The 25,023-nt window shown below is 36.7% G+C and overlaps 1 protein-coding gene and 1 long non-coding RNA gene across 2 annotated transcripts in view; one reads left to right on the top strand and one right to left on the bottom strand.

The window, feature by feature from the left end:
• The window catches only part of COL4A4 (collagen type IV alpha 4 chain), a 76,339-nt gene that overhangs the window by 49,899 nt on the left and 1,417 nt on the right, over nt 1–25,023 (bottom strand). Inside the window, exons 3-8 of the mRNA XM_075158215.1 lie at nt 22,579–22,792; nt 18,613–18,652; nt 16,474–16,551; nt 5,520–5,654; nt 4,572–4,616; nt 2,795–2,911 (exon numbers count right to left, since the gene is read on the bottom strand). Of these exons, the coding sequence (XP_075014316.1) occupies nt 2,795–2,911; nt 4,572–4,616; nt 5,520–5,654; nt 16,474–16,551; nt 18,613–18,652; nt 22,579–22,634 (471 nt within the window). The 5' untranslated portion in view covers nt 22,635–22,792. The remainder of the gene's footprint in view (nt 1–2,794; nt 2,912–4,571; nt 4,617–5,519; nt 5,655–16,473; nt 16,552–18,612; nt 18,653–22,578; nt 22,793–25,023) is intronic.
• LOC142085829 (uncharacterized) lies at nt 5,399–24,200 on the top strand. Its single transcript, XR_012674836.1, has 3 exons — nt 5,399–5,946; nt 10,465–10,556; nt 23,933–24,200. It is a non-coding gene; the product is annotated as an uncharacterized LOC142085829 (long non-coding RNA).

Raw genomic sequence — 25,023 nt, forward strand, 5'->3', positions numbered from 1 at the left:
AAAAAAAAGTCTTTTAAAACATGATCCACTTACCGATCCACTTACCGATACCCTACATTTCTACGGAGACTGAGTGATAATTTCTCAGGCTGTGCTTTTCTGGTGCCCATACATTACTAGGTGATCCACTAGAACCACCGTCACTGCATGAGCATTTTGCAGTTCTTTTCTTTAACAAGACCCTTAAAAGTAAAATTGCCTTCTGTACAGTTAAGCAAAACAGCTCCTTACAGCTTCTGGACTCCTGCTCTGTTAGACGCTCCTTAGCTCTTGGGTACTTCAATATTCTACAATAGTCACAAATCTTGCCTTTAGTATCAAGTATATCAATATGCCTACGTTTTCTTTCAGTGACTCAGTGGCTTTACGTATTAGCACTCTGCCTTCTCCAAAAGTTCATGCTGTGATTTAGAAGAAGCTAGTGTGATTCTGCATACAGTTAAAACGCTGAAAGTATGGACTGTGTTACAAGCATAATCTTCAACATTTCCATCTATTAGGAAATATGTCTCACAGTCTATTTAAAAAAAAAAAATCTGATGCCTAAGGTCCTGTTTTTTTAAAAACTAAGTTCCCATGGTACTTGCTGTGGAGTCCTTTATAAAACTTTGCCAATCTTAGCACCCTTGAAAACCTCAATCTGACTTAGAAGGAACAGATGATTGCTTTTGCAAAATTTAATTGTAACGCTTGATTGACTGTTAAGAGCATGACATGTACATATCTGAAGAACAGATGTTAAGACATAATTTCTGAAGTTTTCTCATTTGAAATCCAAACATACTGGATATAATTTAACTAAGTTAACCACTTAACTATTGATCTCAATAAAATGGGATACTGTTTTTCATAGAATTTAACCACTTTAAAACTGTACTGGTTTCCTGATATTATACACTGGCTGCTGAAATCGTGAAGTCAGAATGAAACAGGGAAAGTACTTGTTCCTGGAATGGTACAATAAAAAGAAGAGTTACAGCTGTCTGCAGCTGGATATAGCTACAGTAGACTGGATGCAGATTACAGGTCAAACAACAGCTGCTAGGGAACACATTAAATACATCAGAAGTTATATTTGTCTTTGGTTGTCTTACATGTGATCTCTTGTGTAATAAAACATCTTTATTAGATTCAGTTTGTTACCTTCTACATGACTTAGGTAAGGGTTTACAAATAGAAACTACTTTCTTTTCCAATTTATTGGTGAGGTAAATGATTCTGCAAGGTAAGAAGTAAAGCTGATGAATATGTACATAGTGTTAAACAAAATTATATGGGACAACGTTATAAGTAAGAATAACATAAAAATGTTAGCTATAATACATAGTCAAGTTGGTACTTGGTGCAACAAATTGATTTAAAAATAGGCAATCTGCATAGAGAGGTTGGAATAGCATTCTTGGGTAGCTAAATTAATTTGCACTGGAATTTTAGTCTGCATATCCAAGGCTACATGCCTATTGTCTCCCATTCTTTGTAGGTTGCAAATATGTTTCTAGGCCTGCCAAAGAGCATGCTCCTGGAATTGGGAGGATTTATGGTGTAATTTGTCCCATGTCTCATTTTTTCTCTGTTATTTGGCTAATTATAAAAGGCAAAATTCTGTTTTGAAAGCCATAAAATACAGGTAAAATTAGAGTTTGAGCAGAAGGCATTTTACCATCTGGAGGGTTAATGGGTAACTTTGAGAGGTATAACAAATGAGGTTATTATCAAGTTTTTTATCAGGCTGCATATTTCATAGCATTTATTACAGGTCCAAGACTGAAATTGTATGTTTTTTCTACTCGCTATATTTTTGATAACATCTTTTCAGTCGGGCACCCACTGCACATTTTTTGATTCCCTATGGCTGAATCAGCATCTTATTTAGCTCCTACTAAACATATTTGACTTTTGTGTAAATTGCAGTTGTTTTTATTGTTTTATTTAGAAAATTTCAGGAAAGCTCCTAGACCAACTAATCAGCTATTAATCATTCAGAACTAAAACTTGTTTCCACGAAAAGTCAAAGACCGGGGACTAGATCTGTTCAGCAAAATTTCTTTGGAGCTACAGTAATTCATATCCCTGACTGACATGAATCTGTTTTTTATCTTCATTAGAAGAGCATTGCTAACACAACTATTTAAACAATTTTAAAATGCTTTCCATTTTAACAGCAAAAGTAAACAATATTAAAGTGCTAATTTTAAACATTTTAACTAAAATGATCTCTATGTATACAGATAAACACCCAGCCAAGATTAAGTGTGCACAGAACAGATATGAATAGGTATGTGTAAAAAGTGGCACATGAAACTGTAAGAGCATGATTTTGGAAGAGATCTACTAATACACTTGTGTGATCAATCACTAAAGGTGTTACAGGACTTAGATTTGTTGAAGCTTCCACTTATTGCTAATTCATCTCAGGTATGTCCTTACTATTAGGGCTTTTAAGAAATTTCAGGTATTGATAAATGTATAATGGTTTCAAGCTACTCCTTCTCAGTTGTACTTTCATGAAATGGTATTAGCTTTGGTGTGGTTACGTACTGGAGAAACAAAACGGAACTTAACTCTCAAGGTAGACATATATACTTTAAGGATATAGGAACTTATTTCACATTCAAGATTAAACTTAATCTGGTAAGGCATCAAGTGTCCTTCACTCCCATTAACCTTAGTAAGAATGCCTGGAAATTCATTGTGCAGTGTAAAGCTAGTGCCATAGTCTAAAACTCCTTTCATTTTAAGAGCTGTTAGTTTGGGGGGGAAATGTACACATACAGTAGGAATGCTTTTCACATACATAAGGACCTCTTGGTCCAATATAACCATTTTCGCCTGGAAATCCTGGATCTCCTCTTGAGCCATTGCAGCCATCTAAACCACGTTTGCCCCTGGGTCCTTCACTTCCTGGTAATCCCTGAAAGACAGTTTAATATTTATTAGAGATACACCATGATAAATTGGGAATTACTTTTTAAATTAACATAACATCTCACAGTGGTCCCAGCTTCACACTCTTTGCATTAGAAATGTTTTCTTTTGTGATCAATAGAATTTTTTTCATGTATAACAAATGATATAAATATTTTATATCTTGTTCTTTGATGCATAGCAAATATAACAGGGACAGCACTGGTTAAGAGGGCCAGACTGAGCTCTCACTTGAGTCAAAAAGTAATGTGCTATCTTCTCAGAGAAAGCTCTAGCACTCTATAATCTTTCTTGTGGCTGTAAAAAAAAAGCTGAAGAAATACACAGAAGTCATCTCAAGCAGCCTAGTATTTTTTAATTGATAGGATAAAACAAGGAAAAACAGGACACAGCTTGACTCAAGCATACAGTAATCGCAGAGATTATGACTATACATTCAAGAATTGAGGAAGTGATTTTCTAACCTAGCAAGAACTAACCAATGTCCAGATAGGGGTTAGTTCTACTGCAAATTAGATACTAGGCAATAGAAACAGCGAGATTTCCCTTGGAATGATCTTTCCATTGGAGGAAAAATTATTTTCACAGAATTAAATATTTTTGTAAGGAACAAATAGTAATCTTGACCCCCGATTTTTTTTTGGGGGGGTTCTGAAAAATCATCAGGAAAGTATCCTGGCTCTTTGCCTGAAATATTTTTGTCAGTTTTACCTCCTTCCTATCTTTAAGGTTCTTCATCCCAATTTGTGGATGCTGTTTTTTTAATTAACATTTTTCATAGAAAGAATATACATTCTTGGGGGTGCTTCTTTTTTGTGCTAAATTTTGGCCTTGTGACTTCTACATTACACAGACATTCTGGCAACATGTCAGAAGTCATTGTCAGGTGTGGACAGCTGACAAGCAGATGCTAAGACACCCCCTCAGTTTCTGGTTCTGTTTTCACTTTCAAAATCCAACATTTTAACTTTGTTTCATCCATATGAAACTAATAATAGCATAGGAATTCAGTTCTAATAAACTATTTTTCAAATACTGTATCTAAGAGATATCATCTTTCTTTTACCACACTCCTTTCCACACTGAAGAAGACATTCAGAAAAATATATAATCACATGCTTATAAAGATATATTTAGGACCCACTTTCCTTCTTCAGTCCCTATTCAGGTTAAAATTACTGGACTTAGTGGTTGCTTTTTTTTCCTGCAAAAGGACTACAAGCAAAAATCAGAATATTTGAACAGAAAACAGTACATCATTTGAGATACTTTCAGAGATGTTAAGAATGTGGCAAGCAGACTATAGCCTGCTATAGAACCTGAGGAAAATAAACTCATTGGTTTTAATCCTAGCACTGACACATGCTGCATAGGCATGGGCTAGTCTCTACCTTCACTGCCCCACTCCTGCATGAAAATTATGTACTTACCTCATTGGGATTTTGTGGAATTTGTTATCAATAGTAAACACAGTTGAAGTTAACCTGGCTATTTCACATTTTTGCAAAACATGTAATTCTGTAGATGACATGATATCAATAGGTATAAAGCCAAACAATTTATTGAGTCTATTATTCTATTAGAGGACTTGCTATGACTTTATAGAAACTGTAATTTTTATAAAGCAATATTCATGCAATACGTACAGGAACACCATCTAAACCAGGAAATCCTGGGACTCCAGTTGGGCCCTAAAAACAGGTGACATGAAAAAACAAAGTTGCTGAGGTCATTAACTCTTAAAAAGAATGAAAAACAAGAATATGTGATACTATGTAGCGAGAAACAAGAATCAGTCTTGTTTGAAATATGAATGAAAAGCCATAATTGTCAGAAATAAATAACTGAAAAAAGTTATATGGGCTTAGCAGGAAACTAGTGCCAATAGCTACCCATGTAACAGATGGTACAGTACAGGACAAATGTCTAACTCTCATACTCATTCATTCTCCAAAGGTTATAAAATGACAGAGAAAAGGAAGTTGCCTATAACTTACAAAATAATTCTGTACATAATTTCACAACCCTGCTCCTGTTTTGATAACATCAGCAGCACAATTTCTATTTACAGCGCTTACATTTCAGGTGTGCTAGCTACTGACATTAGTGATTTCAGTCATCCACTGATATCAGTGGAATTAGATATTAAAACTAATATAAAGTACCAAGAGCCAAGCACAGCGATTGTACAGCTATGAAAGATATGGACCTGAACTGCAATTTATACTCCATAAGTGGTAATAAAATTCTGTGTAGTGTACAGCACTTTTAAAGGCACCATATTCCTCCCTCCAGCTCCACATTCCTTCCACAGCCCTCTTTGAGGTTAAGGAGGATGACATGGTATATAACAATCAGAGACTGGGTCTGTTTCATTTTATTTTGTCTTCTGACAATGCTACTTTTGCAATCCACAGCAAAAATCCCCTGAAACATTTTATCAAGAAAGCTGTAATTAATTTCAGTGAGAATTTTGTGTGAGCAAGAGTATAGTTTGGCAAAGGCTTTTTGATCATTCAGGTTCTGTTTCACTTGCCAATATTTAACATTACATACTGTATACACCTAAAAGAACTGTCTATGGTATTTCCTACCTTATCACCTTTTTCTCCAGCTGGCCCAGGCTGCCCGTTCTCACCTCTCTGTCCTTTTTCCCCTGGCACACCAGCTGGTCCTGTAGATCCCAAGGACCCAATCGGACCTTGAGCTCCCAACTCACCAGGCTGACCCTGAAAAGAGTCCAAAGAAGTGAATGACTACTGCTGTAAACCTCGCAGCAGGAAGCATTTTGGAGATGACTGTATGGATAAAACAAGGCTTACAATGTTTCATACTCATGATTCAAAATAGCTTGCTGTACAGCCCTGTAGATCTGTTCCATGCATTACATGCTATAGGAACACGACCTTCAAATTTAACAACTTGCTCAAGGTGATAATTTCTTTTCACCTTCATCAGGTCTCCAGCACCACCTCTCTGAGATGCCTGGGATAAATTGCAAGTCTTCCTGGCTCTACCAATGTAAGTATCACCTTCTGCACACATAAGATTCCACTGAGCATCATATTCTTGCCACCAGAGAAGTGATGGCTCATTTTAGACAAAGAGAATTTGTACATAATTAGAACAAATTGAGAGAGTTTCCTCTTTCTTTTAAGTTACAGTATATGGTAATTATCTTAAGTTTTTCTAGCTCACATATTTTCCATCATCACTCTCAGATTTTAATGGCTTATTTAAAAGTTGTTAAGTTTCCTGCAGAAAAAAATGATAGTTATTAGCCAACATATTTACAGAAAGTATCAATTTTAATAGATTGTGTTAAAATGGTTTTTGGAGGTTGCAGTGTGTCATTTATCTGTAAATAGCTCTAAATTGAGTGTCTGTACCTACAGTATCATACAGACCATCTCCATAGATTTCTACTAACTTTTACTTCTCCTGAAGTAAAAATACTTCCCATGCCAACTGGATTTTTCAGTCTATAGCATCGGTGTGGAGTTGTTTTGGATTCGTTGCAGATTTTTCTGTGCTGCTAAACAACTATTAAATAATAGATGCAAAGTGCTGAATAAAGCAAGCTTTCTAATCAGACTTCACATGTGAGCTGTCTACACTTTCACCCTACAAAATCTATGTATTTATAGGTCTTTATTTCTCTTACTCATTTTTTTCATTCTGTATCATTATCTTTGTTTAGCTATAACTAGTTTTGTTTCCCAACTGAAGAGTGTTTTGCTTTCTTTTCAGAATTCATCAATCAATTATACCACATTATTAAAAAAGAGAGAAAAATGGAGCCCCATGCATTCCCGAGAAAAGCATATGGCTCTAAGACCACTTGAGGGCAGTAAAGGATATTTCAGTACAACCTCCATTCACAGAAATAACAGACCATACGCTTATTTCTATGAATGGATTGAAGGAAAACAAAATGACAGAAATCAAAGGTGATTGTAAGCACATATATGTTAGCTTCAGGAGTCAAATTATGTTGAAGCTACAGAACTGAATTGCTTGCTTCTCAGTGTAAACATTTCAACAGACTGAATCTGTCTGAACAAAATCTTCTCTTGTGAATTGTAAACAGGGACCTAAACCTCTTTTTATTTATTCTCTATTTGCCTTTTAAAATATGTCAATAAAATCAGTGTGATTTGACAGTTGGACATGAAGTGAAGAAATGTATGGTATGCATCATCCAATCAAATCAGCAAAGAAACAGAGTAATGAGAAGGTAACTTTCTACATGCTTGGAACAGGAACATACCATAGGCTTATGCTGTACTGGAAGTAGGACTGGATCACCACTGGCCCTGAAGCTATGAACAGGATTTTAGTCCAGAGGCTAGGAGAAGTCCTACACTTACAAATAAGGACTACCTGAAAAAGTATCCTTATACAACTCAGGTTCCATTTGTCTTTACTAGCTCCTCTCACTTAAACCTTGATCCCGGTTCCAGTGAAGTCACTGGCAAAAATTCCAGGGCAGAATCAGCATGACTTCAGCAACAGTTACAATTTTCTTTATACCATAATTTGAGCAGTGTAAAATATTATGCAAATTAAGGGCTACTAGTATTAAAATCTGCTGATTCTGCATCCTTGTTAACAATGAATGGACAGTCAGGATTCTGGGTGTTTAATTTGAGTATTTCCTTGCATGAACAATTGCAGCCTGTCTATTGGCAGTGCCTTGCACATCCTCTGTTGTAAAACTGAATTTATTCATTGAAGTACTCTTAAAGCAGCTATTACACCCTTTAAATACTTGATTAAAAAAAAAAAGACTGGACAACCATTTTCATTAAAGCATAATTTTGAGTATAAGAAAAGTGAAATAAATGAGACTAATAATATAGTAAAATACAACTGTTTGAACCATTCACTCTACTGAAAATGGTAAGTTTTTTTAGTACACTGAACTAGCTGTTACCATGCAAAATGCAACATTCATCAGCAGGAAAAAAACCACATAAGATATTTCTCACTAATGCTCTAATACCTTTGTCTTAACAATGCATTTTGGTGACAACAAGTTTCTGCAGCAACTTTAATAGTTTTAATTTATAGTGTATATGCTCTGCATTCAAGAGTTGAAAAAGAAAATTTTTGAATCATGTTATATCCTTTGGACAGTTGAAGAAATATGATTTTGATAGTACTCAGAAAAAAGCTGAGACACTGTATGAATTTTGTGGTAATTATCCATCATAATTAACCAATAAACACTTCCAGAACATGTAGTCCTTTAGGGCAGTAAAATGTCTTTGTTAGTTGCTACCCTGTGAATTTAATTGACTCCATGGTTTATGTCTTCAGTAGGAAGTAGTGAAGTCATAAAATAGAGTCACTGAATCCAGAATTCACAATAGGTTTGACAGCTGATACAACTTTAGCATGCCATGTGAAGCTGGTGGATTGTCTCTCTTTCTTTCGGCTCAAAGACTGATAATGACTGGCAGCTTTGTTAAGACCAAACTGATACCATGTCATAACATCTATTATCACATCTATTATTTGTGCCCACCCAATGTGACTACCACAGCATTACAGTCTCAGGACAGCTGTACAAATAAAGAGGATGAAGGTAGTCATGCTCATGTGGAAATGACAAATTAGCTCAGTTAAAATGAACAGAATATTATGCCTGCTCTGCCATCTGATGCCAATAAATTCCTTTAGGATTTCAATGCCTTGTTAATTGTCTAGGTCAGGAACTACCCATGCCAAGACTATGGTCTGTTATTTTAACATATCTTGGGCTTGACCTGCAGTAAGAAACTGACTTTTGACAAAACAGGACTATATTTTTTTTAATTAAGTATGCTTCCTAAGACTAGGACTGCAAAGACTTCAGAATCATGCAGCAAAGCGTTTGATACTGTTTGGAAAAGGCAATGGCCAAGGTTATTTGGAATTACTTTTTTTGGTTGCTTGAGACACCAAAGAGCACCTGATTTTTAGAGCGCCCTGAGAACTTAATTTTTTGAAAGCACAATGTTTTAAAGGAGTCTTAACTGGAAATAGAAAAAACTGGTTCATGCTATTAGAGTGAATTCTGTCTTGCTTCTCATTATCAATAAAGTCAAAAGAAGTCCAGCCTTCAATTAGGACAGTTACAGGCTATGTGGATGTACCAGTGATATGTGAAATGCATTTACCTTCTGTTCACGTGAACAAAAATGAAAATGCCCAGCAACTCCGCAGGATCAGATTGTAGGCAAATAATATAGTGCCCTTTTTCATTCTGCACTAGACTCTAGCTTGTAACCAGTCTTTCTCATTTTACCAGGAGCAGGGAAAGGGAGGAAAGTAGAGCAGTTCGGGGGCAAGAGAGGAGTGCACGCAAAGGCATTTGCAGACAGATGTTTTCTTTTGTAATTTGCTTAATGAGGTGGGAGCATCTGCTGCTACTCTAAGCGCCACCCATGTCCTCTCCCCTTTTGGAAGAGCAGGTCTATCACACAGCAAAGCCACAGCTTCCAGGGCTTGTAGGGGTGTCCATTCAGGGAAGTTTCCACTTCTCCACTCTAACTGTGTAAGAGTGGGACGAAAACCATTTTCACTGTAAGTCAAGGCTCCAAAATAAACCTTCTAGATATTAACTTTATCAAGATGAGATAAATCTGAGAAAGCACTTGGCATTAAATCTACTCTCTTGTCCTTAATAGAGCAAATTTTTCTGTGACTGTGGGCTAAATAGTGAGTGAGGGTCAGACTAGTATATGGCATTTGCTTTATTCTCAATTTGTTCAGAAACAGCAGATCGCATAACGACTTTTCAGTATTAGATAACTTTTTTATAGTCAGATTTTGAGCTGATTAAATGCAATAGTAACTCTTAGTGCTTGACTTTTCTCAGCATCCGGATCATGCTGCAAACTACTGGAAAATTCTGTGCTCTTTTATCACATTTTTCAATGATCCATATGCCACAGGAACATAGTACCTGATGATGCAGCTTAGTATTCACAGTGATACTTCACTGAAGCACAACAAATCACAGTGAAATGCTGAAAACATTTTTCATGGTGTACTTTGTTTTGTGTTTTAACCCTGTGGAACCATGAAAAGAAAAAGTATCCAATAAGCCAGTGGGTGTCACTATTGTGTTAAACAAACACTGAGCAAGAGATAATTTGGCACTGAAACTCTAACAAACACTGTTAATGATTGAAAGCAGAAAGCTGCAAATAGAGCATTTTAGACAGCAAATAATTAACATCAGACTAGCTAATAAAATAAAATTAACTTTTGCTCTGATTCATTTTATTGAAACAAGTCACTGATTGGCAATTTTTGATTGCTTCAAATCTATGAAAAAGAATGATTTTGTAGAGTTTTGTCTTGCCTGATGTGGAAAAGCTTGCCAATCTGCAGCAACTGAGAAAAACACTATTTTTAGTATGGTGGGACAGGGGAACCAAAAGCATTAAGAAAAGAAAGATGCTCAAGAACAAAAGGAGGGATAATTTAACAAGATCAAAACTTTCGAAAAATTTGGAAACGTCTAATATGAAAAATGCTAATTTACAGATGCTGTAGCTGGACATTGTATATGAAGAACACCCTCAAAGAGATGTTACAGTGAGGAGAATGGAGTGATCCTGCTCCTATTGCACATTCTGGTAAGCAGGCTCCATTCCCTACCAGTTCAAATCCTAACTTCTGGAGCTAGAGAACTGCCTACTGCTCTGCCCAGTTATAAAAAAAAGTGTGGTCTGCTTCAGATATAGATTTAGGGCTCTCATTTCTCTAGGTCTGCTTTTCTATGGTTCTTAGCAAATGTAAGTGAAATGCAATAGAAATACTACAGAAATGTATAACTGGTCTCAGGAATCTTCTATTTTAAAACTGTATCATAGCTAATCTACTGGGAAAAATGATCAAGAAGTATGAGGCAAATAATGGAAGAGATCTGGGTTTCCTCAGATGCTAGTGTGCATATATGTCTGATAGTGGATTCAACTAAGCATATGTATTTGAGATCAAATACATGGATTTTACATATTCATTTCCTGAGTGTGCAGCTTGAAAATTGAAATACAGGTGCTGGATATTCCCCGTGAATGACAGACTGCCATTGCATACTGACATGCAAAAAAGTGTAATTTAATAAATGCCTCTTACTCCCTAAAACAGACAGAATTTGCACAGTTTCCCAGTTACTGAATCTTAAATATGTTTACACTGTGCTGTAAATCAGACTCAGTTAACCCACAGGATTTACTAGGGAGATGTGACAACCCACAAGATCCATTAGGGAGATGTTACAAGAGAAGTGATGCTAGAAGACAGACCTACTGTAGAGTTAAATTTCACCATTCTTACCCCACTACCCTGAAGTATACATCAGCTGACTTTCTAACTTACCTATGACAACCAACTGACTTAGCATCTCTTGTGAGTGCTTACTCCTTACACCTCATGTGCCAGAAAATGTGAAACCTTCCTCTTAGATTTCTGTTTGCTAGGTTCTCTCCTACACTAGTATGAAAATAGGCCACTCGCTTCATCTGCAAAAGAACAAACATCAGTCTTGCTGAGTTATATTTATTAATTCACTTTGCTCCAGGCATTTCACATGATCTCATAAAAGCTAGATCAGGTTGGGTCATGAATAGACGCTTGCTTTCTAAATCTACTTAACTCTACAAACAAAGCCAAAGGAATTGAATGGGATCAAAACTCCGGGGTCGGCACAGGACAGGTTTACAATCAGTCAGTGCTAACTGCAAACATTTTTTTAACTATCTAAATTCTGTTAGAGCAGCCAGCATTTTTGGAGGCCTCTGATGCAACACTGCAGGGGTTATCATGGAAACAACTTCCCAAGTTAGAGAAAGAGGAGGAAATGGAGGAAAGGTTTCACTGTCTGTTGGACATATCAGGAGAAAATTAAAATCATGGACTTTACGAGAGACCAAAGAGGAAGAGGGGAAAAAAATCTAAAACAATGAAGTTGCTGTTTGCCTCTAATTAAAAACATTGACTGCTACTGCCTACTGGAAGATCATCCATCTTGACTGGGCAAGAAGAGGCAGGAGAAAGTCTCAGTTGTTCCACGCTAGCACTAAAAATCATCTAGAATGCTTACTGGCATATATACTTTCACTAATGACTTTCTCCTCTCATTTATCTGTTTTATAGTTCTTAAATGAATATGTATTGTAGCATACAGTATGTGCAAAGAGATTTAACAGCACATTTTAACGGTGTCCTTTGGAAGAAAGAGTCCTTTTGAGTTGTGACATGAGATCAAGAGATAAATAGTATAATGTAAAACTAATTCCAACAAGGCTGTAATCCCTATTAAACTGAAGTCGAACTTTCATTGTGATGTGGACAACTGTACTGGATATACTGAATGGGATATACTGGATATACTGAATGGGATATACTACTAGCAATAGTGACTAGAATGTTTTTCAGACAGTGATTTCTTGCTAATGAATAGTAGTGCGAACCTGTTTACAGAACAGTTATCTAAGGTTGAGAGAAATAAAAAATGTCAGGTACACAAGCTCTTCTAAAACCCAGTAAAGCAACCAATGCATAAATATACTGGTTTTATATAAATATTAAATAAAAGTTCAGCTATTTGCTTCTACTTTTCTTCTAACTTGCCCAATTTCAATATATTCAAGTATGGCCATGGCAGTTTCCTTTTCTTACTCCCATGGTTATCTTTCTCTAGCTAAAACCTCAATTGTCTTGTCTGCTTACGATGAAGAAGGCTTTCTATGTTGACATTTAAAAGATTTTCAAGTGGGCAACTAGAAGGCAAAGTCTTAATTCCCATTGCATTCACAGTCAGCTGCACAGTTTTCTTACACTGTCCTGGTAACCACAGCTTTAACTAATCATACTTAAACTGCATTAAAAAAAATGGATGAAAAGAAAGGTCATTATGTCGAAGACAGTAGGGCAAGATTTGAGGTCCTACTTTCCTATGGAAAGTTCAGAGTATACTCCACTCCTGACAGCCATTCTACTTAACTCATAAACCTAAATATATTCAGGAATTTAATTTTAGGTGTCTATTCTCTTATTATCCTAGTTTTTTACTATTTTAGTGGAGAGACATTAAGGATAAGGGCTACAGTTGCCATATGCGGCTTACAATGTTTTTAGTTTTACTTGTCACTGGTAATTACAAATAAACAAAGCTGATTTATATCAGCTCTAAGACTTTTGTTCTACCTTAATTTTAGTAGAAATCTTTGCTATGGATTGACTATGAGTCTGTTCCAAACATAGAAATAACCTGTTTGTTCACTCTACTAGCTAAATTTCCAGTGGGCAATGCTTCCACTGAAAGTCTAAAAAAAGAAAGTAACATTCTAAAATCTGTAAAATGGCAATATCATCAAATACCTGTCATAGTGTTTTATATGTAAACAAAAATCCCCCAAATGAAACTAGCAACAATATTTTCCTCACAGTCTGCTGACAAAGTGAAACCCTTATCAGATGGGACCTTAACTTTGAAATTATACAATTGCTGTTTTATCAGCAGATAGATATTCTGACTTCTCTAAAAAATCTCCTTTTCATTAGTGTGTGGAGAAGGATGTAGGGAAGTGACCATTAGCAATGGGTGAAACAAACTGCTTATTCAGATGTTAAACTATCACTTGTAAGTTGGACTTATGACATCTATCTAGCACAAAGTCTACATTATGATACAATAAGCATCTTCCCTATGGTTTCCACCAGGTGTATTACAAATAATGCACTTTGCTAAATAGCTTCTCCCCCAGTGCACTTTTTAGGGGAGATAAAAGTTAACAGAAACTTTCCATTGAAACTGGAACTCTATTTGGAAGTATTCAGCCAACAACAAAGATTCAGAATAACATACGAATGGTCATGTTCCAGCAAGTCTAATGAAGGATTTGATTGCAGTTCTTGGAAGAGTTTGAATAATATGTTTAACCATTTCATAATAGGTCTGACCTTGTGTGTTTCTAACACAGATGATACCTTAGCAAGTACAATAATGAGACAATTTGCCCTTGCTCCCCTGTAAGTCTTAGATTACGATGTTCAGTGGAAGATCATGAAGGGAATACCCTACATCTGATTCCTTGTGGTAAAAGAGATTAAAAAATAATCAAAAAATAAAAATAAAAAATAGGTGGACTGGTCTACGTATATCAATGTAACTCAATACATATACTGATGTAGCTTGCTCAGATGCTGCCTTTCTCATTCAGCCTCTGCAAAAGCCCGTGATACTGCAGTTGGTTTAACAGAGCTGAATAAAGACTTGTTAACTTCGAGGGCTGCTATAAGGTTGGCTTTCCAGCTGGTCTGGATGAGATTATTGTTCCATTGCCTTTTGCCAGCAAATATGTGAATTTTCTAGAATCTTTTTGTGCTTTCAGCAAATGTTTGCTGAGGGGGCCAGCTCATCCTTAATTTTGACAGCTAGCCTGTGCTAAATATTGAAAAAGGAAAAAAATAGGGTGCTAGGCAACCAAATTTATACTGTTGCCCTTATATCAACTTCTTTACAGAGAAGGATTATTTAATAAACTGTACACTTCTGAAATTTTAGGCTTGCATAGTGTACAATGCCAGAGGCTTTCAATGATCATTTATTTCTTGCACTTTAAAGACAGGATTGAGGAAGATGCAAAACTCTGAGGAACCAGCCTGGGAGCAGGATTCAGACAGAAAAGCAGATAAAGCAGATGTTTTGCATTCTAGGAAGCTAACAATAAGATAAACATATCTTTTATTTTGTAATGGGTAGTCTCCACAAAAGCTAGGAAAGCAAACTTAGTGTGTCAGAGTGTAAAGGCAGAACACAGCAAAGTTTAGAAATCAGCAGGATTGTAGGATGAAAAAAAGATTAAGTAATCCTATAGAAAATAATTCATCACCATACATTAGTGTAGAAAATATTTGCAACAATCTGTCTGAAGTGGTGTTTAGTTAAGCCATATTTCATGTAGGGTCTAATAAGTACTTCTATTTCTTGCATATTGATTAATAGAAATGATTGCATGAAATATAAATTCATATTGCCTTGGAAAGACTTTACCCATCAGTGTGCATAGGTATTTCAGAGCTGTTTCAGAAAATGGTACAATTCTCAGACTTCATTTGCATAATGACATTGAATTCATTTTGAAATATTTATTACACTTCTATTTGGCACTTAGGTCCAGATCTTTGTAAGTATTTAGAAAACTAACTGCAAATGCATGACTCATAGTTCAGTTTACCTGTGGTGGGGAAGACAGCTTAGGAAAGAGCCATAATGACTGCAGTGAGTATTTATTATTGATTGATTACGGGCATGTAATTCAGAACTTCCAGGCTACTGAAAGAAAACCAGAATCAAGGAAATTTCCTCTAGTTTCAAAGTCAGTTGTTTTTAAAAGGCACTTCAGATCAGGTTTTTGGTATCCAAAACAGTCTATTCAGTAGCACTGAGAGACACTGCAATGCTGCTAGTCAAAATACTTTCCCTGGGATGCCCTTTTGTTAACACAGTGTTACAGAGATAGACGCATCCTAGGCCCCTATTATGAAAATCCTACAGCATGGGGGACTTTCGTATAGACATAATCCTGGAGATTAGGATAGGATCCAAGGACACCAGGGCAGTGATCATGACACAGCAAAGCATGCAGCTAGCTGCAGAAGCACAGGAAGGAAACAGTATGTCTTGCTGTTGTGGCGACTCAGGTTGTACACAAATGGGGCATGCAGCTCTTCTAAAAACTGGTCCACCATGTTCAAGCTTTTTAACCCTAAACTTTAACATTAGTACTTTGAAAGAAAACAATTTCCATCACTAACTGACAATTTTTCAGTTGTTCACTAACCAGGGCATGTATCTAAATAAGTCCTTTCCTCATGTAACGTTTAAATTGTTTGCTATCACTATATAGATATGTATTTTGAGAAAGAACAGCCAAGATAACAAACTAGTCATCACTGGACCATATTTCAATTAACAAATAGCAACATGCACAGTTACTAATTTTAGTGTATAATACGAAAACACCTTGGCTTCATTCAATGTTTTACAATTACTTATTAGGCAAAGACAATTCAAATTTTTTTTTATACTTTGTGCATTAAGCTAGTAAAATAAAAAGTCTGCAAGCTTTTCCAGAATCACCTAACCCAAATAAGAAACACCTAAGTTGTCGTAAAACTAGTAAATGGCATAGACATTCTCTTTTAATCAACCTCTTAGTAGAAAACAAGCATAGATTTCTAAACAATGTGTTAAGAATGACCTTTGTCTAACTATTAGATTGATCTCAAAGAATCCTTAACACAAAAAGGCACCACGATTATTATAAACCTAATTTACAAGCAAACTTGTTTACAAACAATCTTAACTTTCTTCAATGATAGCTTTACTTCATACCAGTGAGAGAATTATGCTAGTTTGCTTGTTTATGTCTGAATATTGATTTACTGATTTATGTCAACCATATTGATTTTAAAGAACAGCAATGTGCACAAAATGAACAGTATTTACAACAGTAATTATCATTAGTTCTAATCATCACTTACTCTCGATCCTTTTTCTGGAAAGCACCGACAGACTGAACAATCCTGTCCCCCACATGGGTCAATATATGCATATCCTCCCTAAAAATTAAAAGTTTATGGATTTATCAATAAGGAACAGACAACAATCACTTCATCAAATATTGTCAACTGGACATATTATCCAATTAGACGATTTTTAAGGCAAAAGATTTGGCTACCCTTGCATACCCACAGGGAAATCTCTTTCTGATGAACAAACTTGGCATAGTAGCAAGCATCAGAATATTGCGTAGATCTTCAGCTTGACACGTGAACCTTTTCCAATGCTTACTTCATAGAATACACACATCAATACTACATTTAAAATCCTCCTAACCTTCTTGGAATTCTTATCAGCATAAACATGCTGGCAAAGTAGAAGCAATAAGCAAAAGCTTATTACTGTTGCTGTAGAAGGTCAAAGACATTACCTGCAAGTTATGTTAAGTAAAGCTAAATATTACAGCAAAATACAACTAAGGAAATAGGCTCCATCTAGAAAAAATTTTAACAAAGTCAGAATTTAATTTGTAATAAAGTGAAATTTGTAACCCATCACATTAGGTTAGGAGACTGTTTAACTACAATTAAATGATAAAAAGCAAAACAGGCTGAAAAGCAACAAGGCCACTCAGCGATAAAGCCTTGTATTTAATTCTTGTCTATTAAACGAAAAAAGATGTGCATGGTGTAATTATGTATTGCCTACCATTAATTTACTTATTTCTTGTATTAAAACTTTCTGCCATTGTCCTCTTAATAGCAAAGAAGTGACTACTTTTTTTCATCAAAATGCAATGAGGGAAAAAAGCATATTCGAGGAGAAGCTAAAACACAACAAAATGTAAATTCAGTACATTTATTGTGTGGTAAATGAACATGATTTTATTATTCTTTTCTATTTCCCAAAGTATAGTATTAAACATATACCAATTATACACAACATATGCATTTATAAACTCACTTAGATGGTTGGAATGTCCACTAGGTGACGTTATTTTTTTGACAAAATTGTGTAAATGATCAAAGTTGTCTTGAAAAGAATGACAAGGACTTACAAGATTTAAGAATAATTTAGGTAAACAAGTAAACAGTGATAACATGAAAATATTTGCTCAGTGTGGATTTCATTTTTATCAAGGTCAACATTGTTTTGTTACTGGTTTTAATAACCAACAGAACACTATAGGTTCACACTTCAATTTTTCAAGCAGAAAACACTGACCAATATTAGATAAGGAGGAAAAATTCTGTTCTTTCTATCTACAATATTTTTAGAATATCTGGTACTCCCAAATCTCAGAACAAGAGGGTATGATGGTCTCTCTCACAGGCCATTTCTCTTTCACACACTGGATTTCCCATGAAATTACTAATCTACTCCACACTAGTCTCTCACGTAGTTATTAAAAACTCGCCTCTACTGGAATGTCAATGGAATGCAAGTTTCTAATAACACATAAGCTGTTACCCTTTGTTCTAATTGAACACATTTATTTTTAAAAAATATTTCAATTTTCAACAGTTCAACTAAAAAGGGATGACTTTGGGGGAAAAACAACAAAAAAGAGCTTTTAAATATTTGAAAGAAACAAAGAGAATGGACTTGAAAGAAGTTTCAGTGAGGGCATTGCAAACATAAGGTTAATATGGAGGACAGTACAGAGAGGAAAATAAAGTAGATATTGAGACTATATTATATGTAGAATTTTGGCTTCAGAGAGATGGGAATGTACAGGGAGACCAGTTTAAGATCTAGGCTAACATACAGAGAAGGGCTTGAAAGCTAGAGTTTGATATATGCTATAATGTAGAGCCATTGAAGGGACTTCATGAGGAAGGAGACAGACTCAGTGCATGAGAGAGGTTTTTTACATGCAGCTTTCCAAAAGCATCTAAAAATGCCAAAGTTAGAATCTAGAAGAATCCAAAGGCGAAAATTCCAAAATAGTTAAGCTGAGCAATAGGAACAGAAAGGAAAGTTAGAACTGCAGAAATACTGAAAGAAACATCACAGTTTTCCCTCAGAACTATAGGTCATTTTGGTGTATATAGTGTTACTTGTTTGAATTATACCATACTATCTATCACCTGTCTAAAGTAAATATCAATGTCACTTACCCCATCAATTTCTTGTGTTGAAAAAACGATCAGCAGCCACCTGATTTAAAAGAAGGAGAAAGCTAAATTAAATCTAAACTTCCAACATCCAACCTTCACAAAAATGTAGCCTCTAAAAAGTAAGAAGTGTGTACACATCATTAAATCCTGTTTGGGGTGATTATATAGTAAAAGTATATTTATAAGGGGTATGCACCATCAAGAAATGATCAGCGCATGCTATACATATTTGTCTTTCTGGATTTGTGAGACTGAGTACAAACAGATAGGCATGAATAAGACTATGAAAAGTCCTTGTCACTTCCCCCTTGTAACCTACTTCCAATCCCACAATTAGGAGTGGCCAGAGAGAAACCATTCCAGACAGATTTCTGCACCTCCACAGACATCATGGGGTGAAGACTGAGCAGAGATGGAGGTGATCTGCATCTGCCCCAAAATGAGTTAGCTGGTGCTGTTTTCTTTTGCTCAGAGAGAGAGCAAGAGAAGGCTGGGAGCAAAACAAAAAGGAAGCCCAAAATTTCTGCAGCAATACAAAGCATTATCATCTAAGGTGCACAAGTCCATGGGACCCGATGAGATGCATCCGCGGGTCCTGAGGGAACTGGTGGATGAAGTTGCTAAGCCACTCTCCGTCATATATCTGGTGAAGTTCCCACTGACTGGAAAAGGGGAAACGTAACCCCCATTTTTAAAAAGGGAAAAAAGGAAAACCCAGGGAACTACAGGCCAGTCAGTCTCACTTCTGTGCCTGGGAAGATCATGGAACAGATCCTCCTGGAAACTATGCTAAGGCACATGAGGACAGGGAGGTGATTCGAGACAGCCAGCATGGCTTCACCAAGGACAAGTCCTGCCTGACCAACCTAGTGGCCTTCTGTGTTGTAGTGACTCCATCAGTGGACATGGGAAGGGCTACAGATGTCATCCATCTGGACCTCTGTAAGGCCTTTGACACGGTCCCCCACAACATCCTTCTCTCTAAACTGGAGAGATACAGATTTGATGGGTGGACTGTCTGGTGGATGAGGAATTGGTTGGATGGTCGCATCCAGAGGGTAGTGGTCAATGGCTTAAAGTCCAGATGGAGATCGCTGATGAGTGGTGTCCCGCAGGGACCAGTATTGGGACCAGTACTGTTTAATATCTTCATCAATGACACAGACAGCGGGATTGAGTGCACCCTCAGCAAGTTTGCAGATGACACCAAGCTGAGTGGTGCGGTCGACACGCCTGAGGGACAGGATGCCATCCAGAGGGACCTAGACAAGCTCGAGAAGGGCCCATGTGAACCTCATGAGGTTCAACAAGGCCAAGTGCAGGGTCCTGCACCTGGGTTGGGGCAGCCCCCAGTATCAATACAGGCTGGGGGATGAAGGGATTGGGAGCAGCCCTGCTGAGAAGGACTTGGGGGTCCTGGTGGATGAAAAGCTGGACATGAGCCAGCAATGTGCACTCACAGCCCAGGAAGCCAACCGTATCCTGGGCTGCATCAAAAGCAGCGTGGCCAGCAGATCGAGGGAGGTGATTCTGCCCCTCTGCTCTGCTCTGGTGAGACCCCACCTGCAGTACTGCATCCAGCTCTGGAGCCCTCAGCACAAGAAAGACATGGACTTGTTGGAGCGCGTCCAGAGGAGGGCCACAAAAATGATCGGGGACATGGAAGGCCTCTCCTATGAAGAAAGGCTGAGAGGGTTGGGGTTACTGAGCCTGGAGAAGAGAAGGCTTCGGGGAGACCTTGTTGCGGCCTTTCAGTACTTAAAGGGGGCTTATAAGAAAGATGGGGACAAACTTTTTAGCAGGGCCTGTTGTGACAGGACAAGGGGGAATGGTTTTAAACTAAAAGAGGGCAGATATAGACTAGATATAAGGAAGAAATTTTTTACAATGAGGGTGGTGAAACACTGGAACAGGTCGCCCAGAGAGATGGTAGATGCCCCATCCCTGGGAACATTCAAGGTCAGGTTGGACGGGGCTCTGAGCAACCTGATCTAGTTGAAGACGTCCCTGCCCATGGCAGGGGGGTTGGACTAGATGACCTTTAAAGGTCCCTTCCCATCCAAACTGGATTCTATGATTCTATGATTAATTATTATTAATACTAACATTATTATTAATGAGGACTAAGGTGCTCACTCATTATATGAAATGATAAATGAGATACGGCCATAACATATAGACTACTGTGTATTATTCTGCAGGCTATAGTGAAGCCTGTATCAAAATTACTCCAACCCTGCAAATATTTAGGCATTTAGAAAATTTCCCAAAGTCCTATTGAGATCAACCTCTATTTTTCCTTTGTTATTCACATGGTCAACTCTTTAGAGCACTGAGAACTGTGCCAGCAAAGCCATGATTACTCTCCCTGATTATTAATTATTCATAGATTCAAACTGCAAATTATATAGCCTGTATATGCACTGATATATACTGATAAATTCAATACTGACAAATTTAACATATTTTAGCCATTTGTGTACATTTACTCTACACTTTTTAAACGTATGTTGCCTGCTACTTTTTTTCAAATACAGAGATTTTACAGAAACAAAATATTTATGAAAATAATTAGGGGTAACTGTAGACAGAAGCTCATACTGTCTCTTGCTAAATGAGAAACAAAGAACTGATTAAACAGTGTGAGATTGCCAGATGATCAGCTACAGCAGTAAATGGTGGAGAAGTTTTGTGCATCCCCAGTTCATCCTTTAATGCATCAAATAAGTTTGTGTAGAAAGGATTTAACTTCAAAGGAACGCTTCAACCAGGTAGCAGACAATAGCATTGGTTTGTTCTATGATTGTTACTAATTTAAGGCCATTTTTGCTTCTAACCTTCTGAACTTGCAGACAGTCTCTGTAAATATTTTTTCCCTGTATCAACGTTGGCCACGTGTGAGTTATTTTTCATTTAATAAAATGCCAAGTTCTCATGAAGCCCTTGCGTAACTGAAATGGAAATCTGATGATGCTGTTCTTGATGCCCAGCGCTGCAGTCTCCCCTTTTTCCAGTCATATATGGCAGGCATGCGTTTGCCAGATTGTTCTCTGTCAATTCAAAATCCCTGCCTCCTGAAGCCAGACATGTTGCCTAGGTACTAAAATCAGCACAAGACTGTTAGAGATAAGTAATTCACAAATAACGCAGAAAAAAGGCAAGAAGAGCTACCTTGGAAAGATGGCTGGGATAGAAGGCTGCTATATTGGGGAACACCTGAATAACAAGCAGCCTGGGTTTGCACAAACCAAATAAACATGAAAAAGACACTGGAGAGAGTTTAGGCATATTAACACAACAGAAGACTGCCTAGCAGGGAGGGTGTCAGGTTAGGGCAAGGTACATTTGCTGGGCCAGGCTCCCAGCTAGAAAAGCATAATTTTGCATTCCTAAAGAGCCTGGTGCATGAAGCTTTATAAAGAAGAAAAATTGGATTGACTTTTCCTAGAAGATATTATAAAGATGGAATCATTGATCGCACATGCCACTCTGAAAATTCTGGGCCACGGTGATACTAATCTTCTCCTAAGGATCATTTTCCTCTAGAAAGAACTCCTGCCACAGCTGCTAGCAGGTTTTTCCATCATAGTCTCTAAAAGTTTTCTTCATGCCTTTTAATAATTCTCCCTCATCTGCAAAATTATTCTGGGACAGGCATTCAGGTTTGAGTTTTTCTTCTCCAAATATGTTCATCACTAGAATGTAGGAATATCTTTCCTCTTAAAACAGACTCAGAATTATAGTTCCTGTTTCCTATTTAAATAACGTAGTACCTGAAAATTAAATAGTATAAACTTACAGACCAGCAATCAAAATCAAATACAATAAATTATCGTATAGGCTTATCAAATTTATGAAAGGCTACAAATGATTTTACTGATGATTTCTTATTACTGTTAAATTGATAGCTAAGAATATATTTCAGTGACTCTAGTTAAAAAAAAGTTAGTGATCTGTAAAACTCACCAGGCAGCTGTGATAAGCCACTTAATCCATTCAAATGAATCCTTTGTTAACGCCATTCACACTGATTGAGGATCTGTATATGCAGCACTTTTTTTTTTCTTTCGTGTTTTTTTGTTTTGTTTTGTTTTTTTTTAAAAACAGCAGGTCTTCTCTTTCCTTCTGTTTGTGGATGGTCTATAAACACTGTTGCATGCTGTTGTTTTCCCTTCTGAACCTGTTTATATTAAAATATACATCTGATGTACAAACATGAATAATTACTGGATAACCAAAATATGTCTTAACCATTTACATATGTCATACTGCACAGCTTTATGTTGGCACTACGTTATATTATTCCTATTCAGGACGCATTTTATTTTATCAGCAATCCAATTATTTCAAGGGGACTATATATGAAATTACAGATCAACATAAAAAGGGTGCAAGCTTTCAGCCTAGAAAAGAGATAGTCTTCAGTGTTTGAAATAATGAACAAAGAGCATTTTACAAAATTTTGTAGTAATCACAACAGTTACCTCAATAGAATACTTACCTAATTCAAAAGAAGATAAAATATCCCCAGGATAACACAGTCAATACCACCAAAGGAATAGGTTTTATACAAGCATCACCAAACCTCAGCTCATAAAATTCTCAAAAGTCAGAGGGGGGAAAGCTGGCACTATAATATAACCTAGATGTTTAGTTTCTAGACAAGGACCAAGAGGAAAGACAACTTCATTCTTAGGGACTCTGATAAAATAAGACCACAAGACATGAGCCATAGTTTGAGGCAGACACACAGCTACAGTTATTGAAATATAAAAAATTAGAGCAGCCCTAACTATATTCTCATTACATCCAAAGAAACCAACATCATGTGTAACAAGACCACTGAAGTTGCAAAGTCAAGGATTCAGAAGTTAGGAAGTAAAAATTAAGGTTGTGCGCTCAATTTTAATGTGGTTCTTTTATGCGTATGATTAGGATAGTCATTTTAAGTACAAGAACATATATGCTGTTTTCCATAGGACTTCTGCCTCATTCATGATGGATATATTCCATGCTCTTTTCATGCTTTTCCTTAAGCCCTATTTTTTCATTTACAGTGTCCTATGAAACTTTGCACTTTATATTAAATTCATACAACTGTAATGTTTCCCACAAAAATGTTCCTTATCTGTAACAAGAAAATACTGTTATCCTTGTTTTACCATAGAGAACTGAGGAAACAAAATCAAAGCTAAAATCATTAAATATCAATTACTGTGAAAAAAGCCAAACTTTAATTTGTTACAACTTTCAATTGCTTTCTAGTATTAAGGTTGATCTCTCTGTTGTTCATGCACTGAAGGGGTTTTTTTTTGTAAAGTACCTCTACAGGCAGCTGCAGGTATACGTTTTGACACAACTGATGTTAAGCCTGCCTGGTCAGCTGTTTTGCCAGACAAGACCGCCTCTCTGAGTTTGTAGCTCTCTGAAGATATTATGGACTACAACAGTATCAGCAACACAGCATCAAGGTTTCATAGACTTTCTTTGGATGGATGCCATCAATTATGGTAGCAACAAGCAGGAGAGAGAACATCAGTGGCTGATTTTACCTTTGTTCCAACTCAATGTTGTTTTGACGTCACGTATCTGTCCTAGAAACAACAGAGAAATGCCTAGAAAAGGCATTTCTGTATATGCCCAGAAATATAGCATATTCATATTTCTATATAAAGCATATATGCCTATAAAAGGCATATACACTTTTATGTGACAATCTTGTAATGCAACATCACTTGCTGTTTCTTAACTATAACACACACAACTACTATCCAGTTGGGCCATACTACTTAGCAGCCAGCTGCTCAAGGTCAGTGAAATAAGTGGTAGTGGGATAAGACTGGGCTTGAAGAGGACTTCTCTTTAAATGCTCTGTCTTTCTGTTGCATCTTCCTTGTTAGCACTTTCCCATGTTTGCTTTGAGCTTGCTGACTTCTTTTTTTTTAAATTTCCACAGAGGGTTTTCATCATTTGAAAACTGACAATACTGCTATAGCAGTATTTCATTCACTAGGTATTCTGCATGTATGTATTCATTTATTTCTTCTAACAGTGGCTTGCCTGCTTTCTTTTGTTTCCTCCAATATTTCTTTGGCCTAGTATTCATGAGCTCTTCTTTTAAGTACTATCTTCTTTATTCAGTGAGAGTCATACTGTTCATTCTGCATCTAAATTTGCATCATTTCTGAGGACTGACCACTCTCTTCCACTGTAGCCTCGCTTGCTCTTACCTTGTTGTCTCAGAGAACCTTGCACCTTTTGTTTTCACTTTTGTGTAACCTGCTACCTTCTGTCTAACACGAGTTCTTCTAATGTTAAATTTCAGTGGTGGGTTTAGGTACGTATAATTTATAGGTGCTTACGGCTTATAAACCACTGTAGACCCCATTTTTGTCCTTATTACAGTATTCT

Source organism: Calonectris borealis, chromosome 9, assembly GCF_964195595.1.
Source record: "Calonectris borealis chromosome 9, bCalBor7.hap1.2, whole genome shotgun sequence".
Classification (NCBI taxonomy): Eukaryota; Metazoa; Chordata; class Aves; order Procellariiformes; family Procellariidae; genus Calonectris; species Calonectris borealis.